The sequence below is a fragment of the Hippocampus guttulatus genome, chromosome 15, assembly GCF_054856545.1.
Source record: "Hippocampus guttulatus isolate MCC_2025c chromosome 15, RoL_Hgut_1.0, whole genome shotgun sequence".
Taxonomy (NCBI): Eukaryota; Metazoa; Chordata; class Actinopteri; order Syngnathiformes; family Syngnathidae; genus Hippocampus; species Hippocampus guttulatus.
In genome coordinates, this window is record NC_141275.1 from 4,385,462 (window position 1) to 4,402,221 (window position 16,760).

A 16,760-nucleotide genomic window follows, 5' to 3' on the forward strand; every position below is an offset into this window, starting at 1 on the left:
ATTCAAAAGGGAGACACTGCCATCTGTAGGAGTAACATAGAACAGCGGAAGCGGTTATAAATCCATTTCTGTACTCCGTGTGGTGTATTGACCCCCAAACAGAAGCTTGCAGCTTTCCAAAAGAGGGGTTGAATCATTAAACCAAATTTGCATTGTTTTGTTTAATACTGGGCACTCGGCATCCATTGGAGTATGGTTATCATGGAAGGAAGATTCACCCATCTGCGACCCCTTCTCATTGTTTCTTTTTTTTTTTTTTAATCCAGATTTTTAATTGTTTTAATTTCCCTTGCCCTGCTGAGGGGTTAGTTTAGCACGGTGTCAAACTCAAGGCCCAGGGGCCAGATCTGTCCCGCCACATCATTTGACGTGGCCTGCGAAAGCAAATCAAACATATTGACTTTTATGATGTTTACTCACATTTTTTTTTTCAATCAAAAACAGGGTTAGATAGAGGCAACTGATTAGCTGCGGCGATCCCTGAAGGAAAAAGCTGAAAGGAAAAGAAGAAGACAAACATTTTTATCAACATTTCAAATTCTCGTATGAAATATATGAGAGCGATTGTAAATTTTCTTGTTACCGAAACCCTCATGACAGGAATTTAAACTATCGTTGAATAAACCATTATTCTTGACTTCCTTACATGATTTCACTCGTAACGGCCCTCCAAGGGAACCCGAAACTGTAATGTGGCCCGTGACAAAAATGAGTTTGACACCCTTGGTTTAGAGCACAGGCATCAAAGTCAAGGACCGGGGGCCAGATCTGGCCTGCCACATCATTTTATGTGGCCCGCGAAAGCAAATCAAGCATGTCAAGTTCCATGATGCTTGCTTAAGTCTGAACCAAAATTTCAAATTGTCATATGCAATCGACAATAACAGTCATTATTCTTGACTTGATTTTAAAACTAGGTATTCATCAATTTATTGTGCGCTGTATATGTAATATCTGGAGGTGATTAAACATTTATATGGTTTCTCCAAATTCATAACTGCCCTCCAAGGCAAACCGTAACTACAATGTGGCCCAAGACAAAAATGAGTTTGACACCATATTTTTCATTTGTGGGTCTGTGAAGCCCTTTGAGACACTTTTGTCTATCGAAATAAATTTGCCTTTGTTTCACCCTTTCAAGGAGAGTGGTCACTACAGTGGATAGTTTATCATGTTATTAGGTTACAGAGTGCATGAAAGGGTTAACTCATGAATTGTGCAATGAAAAATTCAGACGCAAAAACAGAGTTGATTTCCTTTAACCTTATTGGGTCTGAAAAACAATGGAAACCTCATTCCCGAATGGGTCACTCTTCCAGTAAACATAGTGACCCAAACTTTAACCTCACTCGGAGATTGCTTGACTACTATGAAGCCATCAGTGTCATCATTTCGGACACACGGCAAACAAAAGCCCGGATGGATGGTTGTTTATTGTCTTGTTGCAATGGGTGGCCCGGCCAGTGTTGGACAGTGACGGCTCACTGCATCTATTGGATTAGGGAAGGATTTTAAACTGGGATTATGCCATTGGGCTGCGGTCAGCATGGGGTATGTGTGAGCCTTTCCATCACTTGGGGTAGATGAGGGTGTGTGCCTGCGTGTGAAAGCGCTCAGCAGACACAACAGTGTATTTATTTATTTATTTACTGTCCTTTTGGCTTTATTGCCGTCGGCACAGCGCTTCAGCCATGAACCTGTTTTGCTTCACTCTGGTAAGAATTCTCTTCTGCACTTCTTGGTACCTATAATAAGACTGTAATGATGCAACAAATCGAGAGGAGCGGAGATGTTGTTGACATGGACCCGCTGTTGCTTCCAATATTGTCGTTATACGTGTATTGATTCAAATACAAAGACGAGCCACAACATTATGACCACTTGCATACTTGGGATCCAATACAAGAGGATGGAGCACATTTTCTATCTATAAAATAGTATCCGTAATAATATGATACCAAAATAACTGAAAAATATAAAATAGTAATAATAATAATAATAATAATAATAATAATAATGGTTTCCTCCCACATTCCAAAAACATGCATGCTAGGTTGATTGGACGCTTTAAATTAGTGGTCCCCAAATTACGGCCCGCCTCCATTTGGTCCGACCCCCCTGAGTATTTCACTAATAGTGTTATTATTAGTGGTTAGCGCGTCAACCTCACAGTGCAGAGGTTGTGGGTTCGATCCCCTCCAGCCTTCCTGTGTGGAGCAGTGAAATGTTATGTGGCCCTCATAGGAAAAAGTTTGGGGACCACTGCTCTAAATTGTCCCTAGGTGAGATTGTGAGCGCGGATGGTTGTTCGTCTATGTATGCCCTGCGTTTGGCTGGCAACCAGTTCAGAGTGTCCCCCGCCTACTGCCCCGGAGACAGCACGCCCGCGACCCTCGTGAGGATAAGCGGTTTAGAAAATGGATGGATGGATGGATAGTAATAGTTTTGGTTGTCTTATATCGATTTTGCAAGTTGCCGTAAAGGCAGGATGCAGAAGTTGTTAAAATGCATGAACGATCACGTTAAAATATTAGGTAAAATACATTATACCGAACCTATAACATGTCTGATATTTCCGAAATGTGTTTTCTATCTATAAAACATGAGAGAGATGAGAACATCCAAGATGGCGCCGTAGTGGGCAGCTGTCGACTTGCTGGTGCTGGTGAGCTTTATTTCCCAATGGGAAGTAGGGATTCAAGTGAATTTAAATGTTTTGAATTCCCCATCCTTTTTTTCCCCTGTCACTTTCTATGAACCAGGAAGTCGTCTGTAAACAGAATATCGCGAACCGATGATTTTGTTGAGCCGTAGCTGAGGTCTAGTGTGTGTTCAAAAGGTTCCCTCCTCCCAAGTTTTCAACAGTGTATATTTTTCACCGCTTCCCTACAACATAAACAGCATTAAATGTCATCATTAAACAGAGGTACTGCATACCCAAGTATGCTTAATACTGATTAAAAATTGATGTGGCATCTGGTTTAAGCAGCATAAATGTAAAACCAAATGATTGAAGTTTATTTATTTTTAAAATTGTACACAGAAGATTGATTCCTCTTTGACGACCACTGACAGCTGTGCATTATTTTTTTTTTTTTAAATTTGGAGTTGAGTTGCTCATTTTAATGTGTCAGATTAGAACTTTTTTATTTATTCATTTATTTTTTTGTTTAATGTTCTTGCGTTTGGATTCAGGATGGCTCCTCCGAGAGCATATATGAACCCCCCCACAACTCATCACTGAAGGACGTGTTCCCCAATTCCCACTGCAGCCCTCTTCTAAGGCGTAGAGCTCAATGGACTGGCTCGGATCCAAACATTAGTTATGTAAGTTTATGGTACTCGTCAGGATGTTCACAATAGTCAAAATCTGTTAAAAATCTGCATTATTGCTAGTTGCATCCAGCTAGTACCAATCTTCTTTTTGGAATATTTCATTGTTTCATCATATCGTATGGTTCTTTTCTTTCTATGTTTAAAGTTCAGCTTTATTTGTTTTTTATTTCCCTAAGGTCCAAACGCCAAACAATGTAAGATTAAAAAGAAACAATAGAAGGTATGTGCATCTTCTTATTTGGGTCAATGCAAACAGGTAATACAATATATCTTTGTGTTTGCCTTCTAGAATAATTATTTTGCCGGGGCAACACTTAGCCGTGATTTTCCCCTGAACTAATTCCGTACGGTAGTTGTCCCAAAAATGTTTTTAAATCTCTGATCTCCTGACCATTTTCAACGTTGCGTACGTATTGTAATTTAGGATGACATGTCTTGTAAATGTCGGGACTCTCCCTCACAATGCTCAGATGTCGAAGGTCGCAATGCGTCCCCTCCAAAAAGAGGCTTTTTTTAAAGGCGTTATTTGCGTCAGTCAAACTGTGTGAAGCTAATAGCGCAAACGTTTTTTAGACGTGTTTTAATCAATAAGACTCATTTGCATAATGGTAGGCAATTTCTCGACCAAATATATGCATATTACAACATTTAAATATGCGCAGATACCACCAACGCACCGAGACACATTCTGCTTGGTATCTCAATGATTCTTTTTTAACTTCTACGCATACTTTGTGGATTAGACATGTTTTGCTTGATTTTTTACAATAATTTAGTAAATTAGGCCCTCGGTCATGCTACTGAAACTGTAAGGGAAGTGGGAATGGTGTGGTGTCCTGTTTGTAGATTAAACCGGGGTGGACATGAAGCAGTGAGTGTAGAAATGTAATGTATGATTGTGTGAGCAGTGTGCAATTGCTCACACACACACCTTAGAGGGAGCATTCATACTGGCCCGTGATTTCAACCTGGGAATGAGAGATTGAGAGGCCCCGGGTGCGTAACTGATGGCCAAAAAGTTTCTGTCTCTTCTGCCACTCGGCGAGTATCCAAATACTTTTCCAATGAGCATTGAAAGTGATTTAAATGTTATAATTTTTGGGGTCCAATCTAAAACGTCTAACCATCAAGGTTTGTTTTAACATTGCATTGCAACTAAATCAAAACGAGAGCTAGCCTAAAATAAAAGATAGCCAAAGCCTGAAGAGTGTAACATTGATTCACGCTGAGTTGGTAACAAACGTCTGTCCCAATGGAAACACAAGCGGAAGTTTTTAGTATAAGTTTTCACCTGTTTAAAAAACTAAATTAATAAATAAAGAATAAATAAATTGCTCCTTGGACTAGATTTGCCTGGATTAGAATGAACGTTCAGGAATTGTACGGAATATTCTAATCGCCAGCCCACCTCTCATCACATCCCATGTATCGAGATACATAACGGAATCATCTTTTTTGAAAAGATGCATGGCAGGTATAAATCTGTAAAAATTGCTCTTATGTTGGTGATGATTTGTTGTTTCTTTCAATTTAATTCACTTGGATCGTTTGGGCTTTGGAGAGCTTTTTTACATGTTGTTGCATATTACAAATATTTCCAAAAGCTACAGCCTTAGCATATTCGAACCGGAATGAATAATTCCACCCTAAATGTACTGCCATTGAATGGGATGTATCAAGAAACGTATTGAATCGTCTTTTGTTGAGAGCACTTTAATGCGATGTGACTCAATGATGGTACATTTTTAAGTAGAATGATTCCATGCAGTTCGATTCAATTCGCTCAAGTATTTTACTCAAAATTAATTTTCTGATTCAAATTGGTTCTCATCTCGTTAGACTCCTATTTATAATTTGCCACTCAGAGAATATATTCACAACAGGGCTAATCAGCCGAGCTATGACACAACTGTTATTCATTTATTTTCTTCATACTTTCAGGTCTTGCATCCCAACTTCGGCAATAGAAAATGAAACATCAGGTTTGTGTAAAATGAATCTTAATCATGTTTATCGCCTCAGTTACTTGATCAAAAAAAATTTTTTTTTGATAAATGGTTTTATGATGGTTGTGTCTTCCCTCAAAGAAACAGACTATTCATGTTGGACAGCATCGGGTCTCAGGATTGATATCCATCATCAAGAGACAGAAGTGAAGATAGGTCAGTATAATTTCAATATTTTTTTTTTAAATTATGCCAGCCCCGATGACATCCTAAAAGAGCTAAACGAACACAGAAAATACGGTAGCAAACGTCGACGATCAATTGCATGTTCTTTTTTGACAATTTGTGAATCAGTAACATTCTTACCTGATCTTACATGGACATCTACAGCGGCCTGTCAAAGCAACACTGAAGACCCAGTGAAGGAGATGAACTCAGGAAAGATGAAAAAAGGTCATCCAGTTCAGGTAAATCACATTGCCTTGACGCTTTTATCTGGTTCCACTGTGGCAACAGAATTTTTTGATGGAGTCACCTTTCTTTTCCCCTAATTTGATACTTTATGAATATATACATTTGTGAATATTCATGACATACAATATCTCATACTGCATAGATTGTTTATACAGTTTTAGACATTTATGGTGCTAAGAACCATGTTTGGTAACTTAAAAGAGGAGAAACGGGGGGCACGGCGGTCGAGCGTAATCAATGCCGTAAGTGAGCAGGCGCACAGCGGAGTACCGGCATTTTTCGATTTTAGCTTCTAGCATCGCATTTCCCCAGTCGAGGTAAATGTATGAGGTGCATGTTGATCGGTTGATCAATAATAGAATAATGTGCATGTTCAAGGGGAATCCGGCTGGGCTGGAGGGGGCGTATACTTCGAGAAATGTCTGATGACATCCTGAATCAGAAAATATTTTGGGTTATGCTGTTGTATGTTATGTGTCACAAATACCAGTTGTACCTTCCACTGCGATGATAAGGCGATTTGGTGAGTTGGCTGATTTTATATCTCTGCGATGACAGGCATGGTGTTCTCGGGTGTGCTGCAGGACCGCACTGAATTTGATTCAAATGAGGGATGCTGCTAGTATTGGTCGGGGAAAGTCGACTTCCTTCCCACAATGGCACACAGAGGAGCAAATGCCCCATTGCGCCCAATTCTTCTTGCACGAAGTCGAACAAAATACCAAAAGAGAGAAAACTCCACTCACGCACACAGTTAGACTGCGCTTTGCGCTAGACTTGCAACCAGCACAAAAAAAAAATCACTTTTATCAAATGATTATGAAATGTGAAACAATCATGCTGTGTCACTTCAAAATTCATTTAATTCTCCTAATTTGTCTTATTACAGTATTTATATTTGAATCCACATTGTACCCCCATATTAGGTACAATATACTGTATTTTCAGATTTTTCACTTTCAGATTTTCTCATGTCACTCAGCACGGATGGCTGAGCAGAGTTTAGCCTTGTGTAATCCTGTGCCCACATGACACCGTGTGCCGGGCATGCAGTTAATACGCATGCGTGGATGTCGGTGTACGTGTAGTTGCACGTGAGTGGCCATGACACTGGTGCTTAGTCTTTGCCCGTCATCTATGCGTCAGATTGGAGAATGGAGAACCCCCAAATTTTATTTTGAGATCTTTAATCTCCTCATGTTTGAACACAACTGTGGCTACACGGGGTCGAGGCAGCATGTGAGCGAACGTGGGTGAGATCGAGTGCACTGTATGCGAGACAAACCACATCCACTGTTCAATTTAATCTCCATTATCACATGGCCGCCAGTCTTGAGGAAGCAGGCAGTAGTTGCCCCATCCCATGCATCTGTATTTCTGTTGAACCCTTTTCGGGACAGTGGTTGCTACAGTGGACCGCCTATCATGTTATCGGGTTACAGGTTATCATTAGCGGTGCATGAAAGGATTTAAAAAAATTGTGTTGTATTATTTTGTTCATTTTATGTTAACTGTTCTTTTGATGGCAGCGCGGGCACCCGCAGCGGCTCCTCTCTCTCCTGTGGTTGAGAGGAATGACATTTCATCTGTACTGTATGTTGCACATGTAGCACATTTGACAATAAAGTTGACTTGGACTTGGAAGCAGCCATCTATCATGTTGTGGGAGCGCAAGTCTTAGTGGTCAAATGTAAATGTAATTGAATTCTAAAACATTTTATTATGAATGTTTTACAATGACTCGTTTGACCAGTTTATCTTTTCTAAACAACTTTATGCAACTGTTTGAAAACTTGAATGCTTAATTTTTATAGATTTTTTTTTTAAACGTTCAGCATAGAAAATTGATGGTACATGTTTGGATTCATTTGCAAACTAGCAGCTCCCACGTCCGAAAATCTATTCGATGAAAGGCTCGGGGGCCACATCTGGCCCGCCCGCAGTGCCTGACCGGCCACACAATGACCATGAATTCAAAGTAAAATGTAAAATATGTGGTGCTTTTATTTTTAAAACTGTGTATTTGCACACGTGATGATGGCAGTACAAGGAAGGTAGCCATGTCTACATTTATAGCAGTCTATCGAAACAAAACAGTACACTTTTTTTTCTAAATACATGAAAAAATAATGTAGACAAAGCTGCATGTTGGCTTGGCCCGTGGCAAGAGTTCCATTTTTCCATGCGACCCCGTTGCAAAATTAATTGCCATCACTTCTTTACGGGAACTCGTGGCTCTTTTGTACACAGTACATGAAAATAATAAGATAACATATGACAGTGCTGTATGCATTTTTGTTGTTGCTATTGTGGTGCGATTGTGTGGTCCATTTCTCAAGTATGGGCATTGCCATATTTCAGAGTGGTGAAAGTGCAGAAGACAAAGATGGACCAATGACTTCAACTTCAAGAAGACCGAAGATGTTACATGATTTGGTTCAAGCCAAAAAAGGACATCAAAGTGCTTCTGGGAAAGGAACAAACCGGCCTAATAATAGGAGTGAGTATCATGGTAAAATTTGCTTGCAGGTGCAGTATTATACTGTGTTGTCATCATTTTGCTGCCACTTATTTCAAGAAATCAAAGGAAATAAAGGAGCCCCTTGTACTCTTCATTTTTCATTGAGGGACATTGATTGCAGTTTTAAATTGGAAAATTAACCGTCCCAAACAAAGGCAAGAAGATTTGAGTACAGTTGATTGTTCGGTATTGTTCAGTGAATGGACCCTACTGGCATAAATTTTTTGCTTGTCATCCACTTTTAAACAGAAAGTACCTTGCTAACTAACAAACCTAGTATTGACTTTACTGAGTGATGTATTTTGATATAGTCATTTAGTAAAAGAACAAAAATCACAGGTCTGTAACTTTTGCACAGCACAGTATGTTTATAATCATTGTTGTTATCCAAACAAAATCTGTACTCATTGCCAGATAATTCATCGGACATGTTAAGCAACAGCAACTCAGTGTTCACCTGCATCAGTCTGGGCAAAAGAACGGAAAAGTCTTCCCGAAGTGATCAGCAGCAGCAGCAGCAGCAAGAGGAAGTAAAAAACCTCCACGTGGATTTAAAGACAGAAGTTGTTCAGAACACCATTGACTGTACTCGGCCCTTTTATCACACTTGCCACCAACCTGGACATAAGATGGGGGTCTGCGAAGGCAACTTGGTGCTTCCTCAGGCAACCGAATGGGATCGCTTTGAGAGTCTCATTCAGGAACTGGACAGAAAAGAATCTGATCTTCCTCCGACCACGTTTACAGCATCCACCAAAGATATCCAATCCACAGAAGACAAAGTAAGATTTCAAGCTATTCTGTGTCGATTATATTGGATTCTGCTTGACTGGCATTACACCCCCGGAATATAACCAGAAATATAAGCAATAGTTAAAATGCACATACGGTATATGCTGCAGGCAAAACAAACTCTCCTCCAATTTGACTAGTACAGGCTATAAACAGGCTATGAGGATGTTTATCAATAATATATTAGGATAAGGCGGCCCGGTAGTCCAGTGGTTAGCACGTCGACTTCGCAGTGCAGAGGTACCGGGTTCGATTCCAGCTCCGGCCTCCCTGTGTGGAGTTTGCATGTTCTCCCCGGGCCTGCGTGGGTTTTCTCTGGGTACTCCGGTTTCCTCCCACATTCCAAAAACATGCATGGCAGGCTGATTGATCACTCCAAATTGTCCCTCGGTGTGAGTGTGGGCGTGCATGGTTGTTCGTCTCTGTGTGCCCTGCGATTGGCTGGCAACTCAGTTTGGTCTGTCCGGCGACGTCTCCAAAATGAAATTTAATCTTGGGCTGTCCATCTGACGAGCCAATTTCTAATCTTATCCGACTTGGTCACTCCAAAAGAGAACCTCAACATTTTCATCTCCAGCCTCTCCAGCGATGCCTCCTGTCGTCTCTTCAGCTCAGCCGTCGTAGATCACGGCTGACCCCATCACTGTCTTATAAATGTTTGCCTTCATCTTCCACCTCCCCTCTGCTTGAATCTATTTCTTCCTCCTTGGCACAACCCCGAATGATCTGTACTGTTGATCATTACTCTTCAAAGTCCTCCGCCCCTGCTATCTTTTCTCCCTGTAGCCTGCACTTCCACATCCGCCCCTCTCATTCAAGCACATACATTCTTCCTTACTTCTGCTTATCTTCATTACTCTCCTCCACAGTGCATGTCTCCAACTTTCGAACTCTTCCTCCACCTGCTCTCTGCTCTCAATTCAGAACACAGTTTCATCTGCGAACATCAAGGTCCATGGGGATTCCGGTTTATCATCCAACCTATCCCCATCAGCCTATCCATGGCTGTTGCCAACAGGAAGGTGTTCAGAGCTGCTAGATCCGTATATCCACCTAAAAGCCCCTCTGTCACATCTGCAGCACACCTCACCAACTCCAATGTAATCTTACACACCACCAGCCTATGCTGGCTGGCTAAATTCTCACCTACCACAACCTTATAGTCAGTCATCTCAGTCAAATCATCTGTAAAAGATGGAGTCTACAGATGTGTTTCTACCTTCACTCTTGGAAGGCAACTTCTGGAAGTTGAGTGTCCTACAGCCCTTTCCATCCTTTTGGCAAAGTCTAGCACCATCTGTCCCTCTTTCTTGAATACAAAACCTGCCCATCAATTCTTCGTCAGGCCCCGTTGCCATTGCCAGCCTCTCTGCCAGGGATGCTCTGAACTACTTTGGCTACCCCTTCTTTTAGGTCACATGCAACCTGTGGCGTGAAATAATGAATAAACATAACACCTTCAAGATCAAGCTTTAGTCTCAGACCATCAGTTGATCTGAGACTCTTGTCTTCGTATCTACACCAGGGTAAAATAATTTGAACTGAGCTCCAAATCTTTTAGCTTTACTGCTTTTCCACCTGCTCGCTTGGACACTCAGTCTATTGGTGTATAAAGTACACATTTTTCCAAATGATCAATTCAAGCAATTGTCGAGCTTCTCCTGTCATCATCCCAACATATCATTCGAGTCCTTGCTTTCAGTTTTAGGCTCTGTGCTTTCCCCTTCTCATTCTACCGAAAACTATGCTCCTTTCTTCTCCATTCATTTTTGACCTCTTATCTGCGGAATTTTCACAGGCGCCCTGTCGTTTATCTGCAGCAATGGCCATAATTGCTGTTTACCAGAGCGCAACTGATGTTTGAAATGAAATGATGAGCACTCGTAATTGTTTGGCTAAATTTTACGCCAGATGTCCTGCCTGACACAACTCTCAGCTTGGAATCAGCCTCTGATCATACACCCACATAGGGCTATATTCCACAATTTGTAACAAATTACATTTCATCAATGTTGTATGGTGCATAATTTTTTGCGGGGGGGGGGCAAAAATCGCAAGGCACAATAAATTAACTAATCACTTCAGGAAGCTGGTTTGGTACCCATTAGTTGGTGATACTAACCTCCATAGTTTGGCCCTGAAGGGTTCGATTATGTGGTTCATTTTGGTATGGCACGAGTTTATTTGAAGCCTGGGGGTGCAGCCCAGAAACTGTTTGCTTGAAGAGTACAATGACGTGTACTGTTTATATGAGACAATGAGGTGTTAGGTCACTCACAGTCAGCATTAGCAAATGAGCCAAAGGCCAAGAGAAACAGATGATCACTAAGCCGTAGTAAAAGACCATTGAACTGAAATGAATGATCTGTCAGAAGGCAGAGGCCAGAGCTTTTTGAAATGCTTCTATAAATTGTACTTGATGAATTTAAAGTCCGAATGCGGTGTGATTTGCGAAAAGAGAAACACCTTAGTAATCATCGGCGCTATCATCAATACTAGTACAGTTTGAGCTAAAGTAATACTCTTAATCTAAGAACTGTATGGCTTTTGGAGACTGACCTAGTTTTGGAACAGAAAAAACAAACAAACACCAACTGTTTATGATGTAGCTTCACGAGGGGAATACATCTTTTAGGCAGCTGTTGCCCATCTGTCATCATATCATATACCATTTAATCTCTCATTTACCCTACAGCTGACCATATTTGGAAAATTGGTCACGCCCACGGAACCGCCGCCCTTTATGAAACCACAACACAACGCAAGTCCTTTGGTAACGGTTTACCGATCTTGACACTGTGCATTGTGACGAGCTCTCCTTTACCATGTGCTTTGTGTTTAATGCTGCAACAGAGCGGGTCCAAACTAAGCCAGAGGCAGACTGCGGACTCACCACGGCCTGACATGCAGCCCATTGAAACCACAGCAGAGAAAAAAATTACAACTGCCGTCGTAAGTCGACAAAACTTGCTGGGGTGGAGGACATTGTGGAGCTCATGTCATCATCGATATGCTGTCATTTTTCATAAATGTTTTTGGTCCACATTTAATGTGACAGCGTATAAGTGCCACTCTGATTAAAATTAATACAACAAAGATAAATGGATAGAATTCGAATAACAAAGTCAAAATTAGGAAAAAAAAATAGGTTGACATTTTACATAAAATAATGCAGGTGACATACATTTCCTAAGTACCGTATTTTCTGCACTATAAGGCGCTCCGGAGTATAAGGCGCACCTTCAATGAATAGCCTATTTTAAAACTATATCAAACTAAATATAGGACACACTACATGATAAGGCGCATAGAATAGAAGCTGCAATAGTGGCTGTGGTTGCGCTATGCATCCACTAGATAGAGCTATGCCAAAGGGAATACAATACAATACAATACAGCTTGATTAATATCGGGCCTTCACAACCGCTGCAGCTGTAACAAAGCGCTTTACAGAACATTTAAAATACTATGTTCAGTAAATCAGAATATTGATCTTTAAGTAGCTCCCTCAGGATGTAGTATGAAGCATGACATGAAGTCCATAAAAATACAGGATTTATTCTTTGGTATAAATCAACATGCTTCGTTTCATAATGGCTGCGCAAAGGTCAGAAATTAGTTGTCTGACTGAGTGTGTGTTGGCGAACGCACATGTCAATTCGTGTCGGGCAAAACCCTTTGACATTACAATTAGTTCCTGCTAATAATCACCATTAGATGGCATAGTAACACTAACAGGGAAACAACTCAATAGGGAATATAAAGAGACAGGAACACCATATATAAGGCGCATCGAATTATAAAGCGCACTGTCGGCTTTTGAGAAAATCGAATGCTTTTAGGTGCACCTTATAGTGCGGAAAATATAGGAAAAACAGTTATATAAAACAAGTCAACTCTTGCAGGGATTAAGTGCTCCCCATGAGAATACAGCAGCTTCGTGTAATGACTCAGCTTTATGACAGGCTCATTTTATCTTGACGCCACCAGTGGAGAGACACAAAACAAATACTTGAGAAGACATAATAAAAATTGTGTTTCCTTTCATTGCAGTGTGTTGACACCCAAAAACCAGATGCTAAGAAGAGGGAGTCTGGTGTCATGAGGATACTGACTGAAGGGCGCAAGCTCTCCAGTAATTCAATGGAAAGCCTCTATAGTAGACAAAGTTCCTCAAGTAAGAACCCTAATCATAACCCAATCAAAAACATTGACATGAAAAAAGTGTGTTGGGGTTTTCTATGCGGTTGGGGTCAGTGGTGAGCTGCAGTCTATTTCAGCTATTTTGAGTGGCGGGGCACATTGACATTCTTTTGTTCAACATATTAATTTTAAAACAATATCTTGTTATTTGTTCAATATTTATTCAGAAAATTCCACCAGCAGATGTTGATCTGGTACATTTCAATTTTGTGAACGCAATAATTTAACTAAATGGGAACTATGAAAAATTTATTTAAATGATGAGTGCACTATATTATACACTATGTAATAATCTCAATAGAATATACAATAAAAAAGAATCAATTAATTATTGCAAAAACAGCCCAAACTCCAAATAACATGAAAAAAAATCGAATCCATAAAGTGAATCCAACATGTAAAGAAAAACACAGATCGTGACATATAGAATAAAATTGGGGTCCTAATTCGTAACTTTAAACCTTTCATGCACAAATAATGATAACCTGTAACCTGATAAATTGTCCACTGTAGTAACAGCTGTCCCTGTGCTGGCCTAATTCCAACCTTAATTTGATTTTATTTCCATCGACTTTATTCTCAGACTAGTATATCTTTTTTTTTTTTCAAACCCCATTAAAAATACTTCAAACACTTGTTAGAACTATTCATAATGTCCAATTTGGAGTGGAGTAAAAAAAAAAAAAAAAAAAAAGAAAAACGCTCTAATAATTCCATTGTTTTTTCTTGGGTTTTGCCAGGTGGAGTTACCAGTGACTGTTCCAGTAACAGAGACAGTCTGAGGCTGGAGGATGAACCCTTTTGCCCAAGACTCTTCTGTGGTCGAGCGCGAGTACAAACAGAGTTCATGCCAAGTCCATATGACACAGAATCCCTCAAGCTTAAGGTATTCAATTCTGGAAAGCCGCGATACATTTACCGATATAAAGAAATATCCGACAATTGTGGTTTAATGAAACCAGCAGAGGTCATGTGTAATAATATTGTCAGATTCTGACCAAAACGAACAATGTTTTAGGATTCCAAAAATTCAGGCTCAGACAAAGTCTGATTGCAAATGATATTTATTCAAGAAAATCGCACTGACAAAGGATGAACTGAAATCGCTGGTCAGAAGGATTGATTGATATTAATTGTAGTAAGGTCTAAAAAAATCACACTTGAAGCATAACAGCGAGCAAGGTCAATAATCCGACAAGGACTAGGCTGCTTGTCAGTCCTTAAATACGGAGGCAGGTTTGATGGGGAAACGCGGCACAGGTGCGCGTGCTGAAGGGAAATGCCCTTCACTCCAGCTGCAGCTGGAACACAATCAAGACAGAACATGACAAACGTTGTAAAATGTGTCTAATAATTGAATGACCGTAATGAAAATGGAATTATATATATTCCTAAATGAATGTTCAATGTCCTATTAAACCGCAACATATTCTAAAATCATGCTTTCAAAAATACGGCCCGCGAGGAGGTTTGATCAGGCCCGCAGGATAATTTAAATGTGACAAAAATGGATAAAAGACACGGAATTAATATTTTTAGTAAAATGCAATTCATGTTTTCCTTTTAGTTTGTAAAGTGTAGGAAGGGATTACATTGAGATTTTATATGTACATGTGTAAATGGTTTAAAAGTTCCTTTCTTTATAAATCTCATTTAATCTTAATATGATTTACTATATTTTTCAATACCAATTACTTCCTAAAATTTTGTGCCTTTGTACAATCAGTGGGATTACTTCACTGTACCAAAACAGAGGAAAGACATGATATTTTGGTTATTTATAGCAGAGTATGGTATCATTTTAATCGTCCGGCCCATTTGACATTTAACAAGTCCGTATGCGGCCCACAATGTGAAATGAGTTTGACACCCCTGTTCTAGAATCATCATGAGGTGAGGTTATGATGTCACTCGTGATCACACAACAACATTTCTTATTCAGGTTGGCGATGTAATTGACATCATCCACAAGCGCCCGATGGGAATATGGACTGGGATGTTGAACAACAAAATCGGCAACTTTAAATTCATCTATGTGGATGAGTTAACAGAGGCGGCTCCTGAGACACACGAGGAAGTGCAAAACCACAGAGCGCCCCAAAAATGCACCTCGACTATCCATGAAGTGTTGAGGCGTCTCAGTTTAGAGGTATTCTTTACAATGCACAAAACATCAGCATTTTTTTGTCATGGTGTTTTTTTTTGATGACCAGAACTTCTGCACATGCATTACCAGGAATATTCAAGCTCTCTCCAGCAGAACGGTTACCAAACAGTAGATGACTTGATGAGGCTGAGGGAGTATCACCTGACAAAACTACAAGTGACGGATCCAGAGCACAGACATCGTCTGCTTGCTGCGGTCGAGTCCTTGCAACAACTGAGCTGTGAGTTTTGGGGAAACTCGTTTAAGGTCAGGCGTGGAGCTGCATACATTTCTTGTCTTCGTGATTTGATATAGAAAGATGGATCCAAATATGAAAAGGACAAAAAGGAATATGATCCTGCGTGAATGGTGAAGGGGTTGTCACTAATATAACGACCACTCGACCACTGACCCATCATGCCTCGTATCATTGCACTCACATTCACACCAAAGCAGATCACCAGGAGCTTGGTTTTGAACCCACGATCTCTGCGTCAGATGTGCAAACCAGTTATGCGCCGTTAGCACCAATTGAACATGTATAAAACTGAATGACAAATGAATCAAATGGCGGGTATTGGGTATTGGCAGCCTCCATGGTCTCGGTACTCGCCCATCTGTATTAATGAGGACAGAGTGTCTAAAAATGAAGGACAGAAAGACAGACAGGCGAACAGTAGCTGAAAAGGAAGACTTTCTCATCCATGCAACTTTGTGATAATATGCAACGTGTGCCATTCTCTTCATCACAGCTAATTGTGACTTGGAGAAGGAGCCCAAGCAAGAGGTCGGGACCCCTACTGAAAACATGAAAAGAGACACGAGAGACTCAGGCTGCCACATGCCATCTGATAGCACCGACATCAGTGGAGAGGACGCAGACATTCGTTTTCCTTGCGAGCCCTCTCAACCTGCTCGGATGACATCTTCATGAAATGATATGTTACTTTTTTTGGCATGGGGTGGCCCAAATCAAATGTTGATATTGACTTGGATGAACCTCATTTTAACACAGGTATGCTCACGTTGAGCTTTGACTTTTAGCCCCAACAAATGTCAGATTTATATTTACAGAAATAAAATATGTATGTCCTGTAGTATGTGGAAATGGGGCATGTGTGTGTTTATATATACATGAATTAAAAGTACAGTCAAATATATTGAATCCACTTGCATCTCAATGAATGAAGTCGTTTTTTGGTTTGATGGTTTAGGAAAGTGCAGTGTTAGATATGTACATTTAAGCGATTATTATTGCCTCATGTCTATTATAAATTATACTATACACCTTTATTGAGAGTCTTGAAGCTAAAACCAGTCTTCATGCTAGTAGTATTGAAAT

At 40.3% G+C, this 16,760-nt stretch overlaps 1 protein-coding gene across 1 annotated transcript; it reads left to right on the top strand.

Annotated features, from left to right (window-relative positions):
* Nucleotides 1–1,565: 1,565 nt before the first annotated feature.
* Nucleotides 1,566–16,583, top strand: samsn1b (SAM domain, SH3 domain and nuclear localisation signals 1b). Its single transcript, XM_086132007.1, has 15 exons — nt 1,566–1,715; nt 3,196–3,327; nt 3,513–3,556; nt 5,278–5,318; nt 5,424–5,498; nt 5,673–5,749; nt 8,118–8,256; nt 8,692–9,059; nt 11,765–11,842; nt 11,923–12,021; nt 13,123–13,246; nt 14,013–14,158; nt 15,215–15,421; nt 15,509–15,659; nt 16,171–16,583. Exons 1-15 carry the CDS (start codon nt 1,692–1,694, stop codon nt 16,350–16,352), a joined length of 1,887 nt encoding a protein of 628 aa, XP_085988133.1. The 5' UTR covers nt 1,566–1,691; the 3' UTR covers nt 16,353–16,583.
* The last annotated feature ends 177 nt before the right edge of the window (nt 16,584–16,760 follow it).

What these genes read in the sequence shown, in the direction of transcription:
- samsn1b (XM_086132007.1), top strand. Translation starts at nt 1,692, where the DNA reads ATGAACCTGTTTTGCTTCACTCTG. An exon ending in AAAAAGGTCATCCAGTTCAG is followed by an intron (nt 5,750 to 8,117) that starts GTAAATCACATT and finishes GCCATATTTCAG; the next exon opens with AGTGGTGAAAGTGCAGAAGA. An exon ending in GTCCTTGCAACAACTGAGCT is followed by an intron (nt 15,660 to 16,170) that starts GTGAGTTTTGGG and finishes TCTTCATCACAG; the next exon opens with CTAATTGTGACTTGGAGAAG.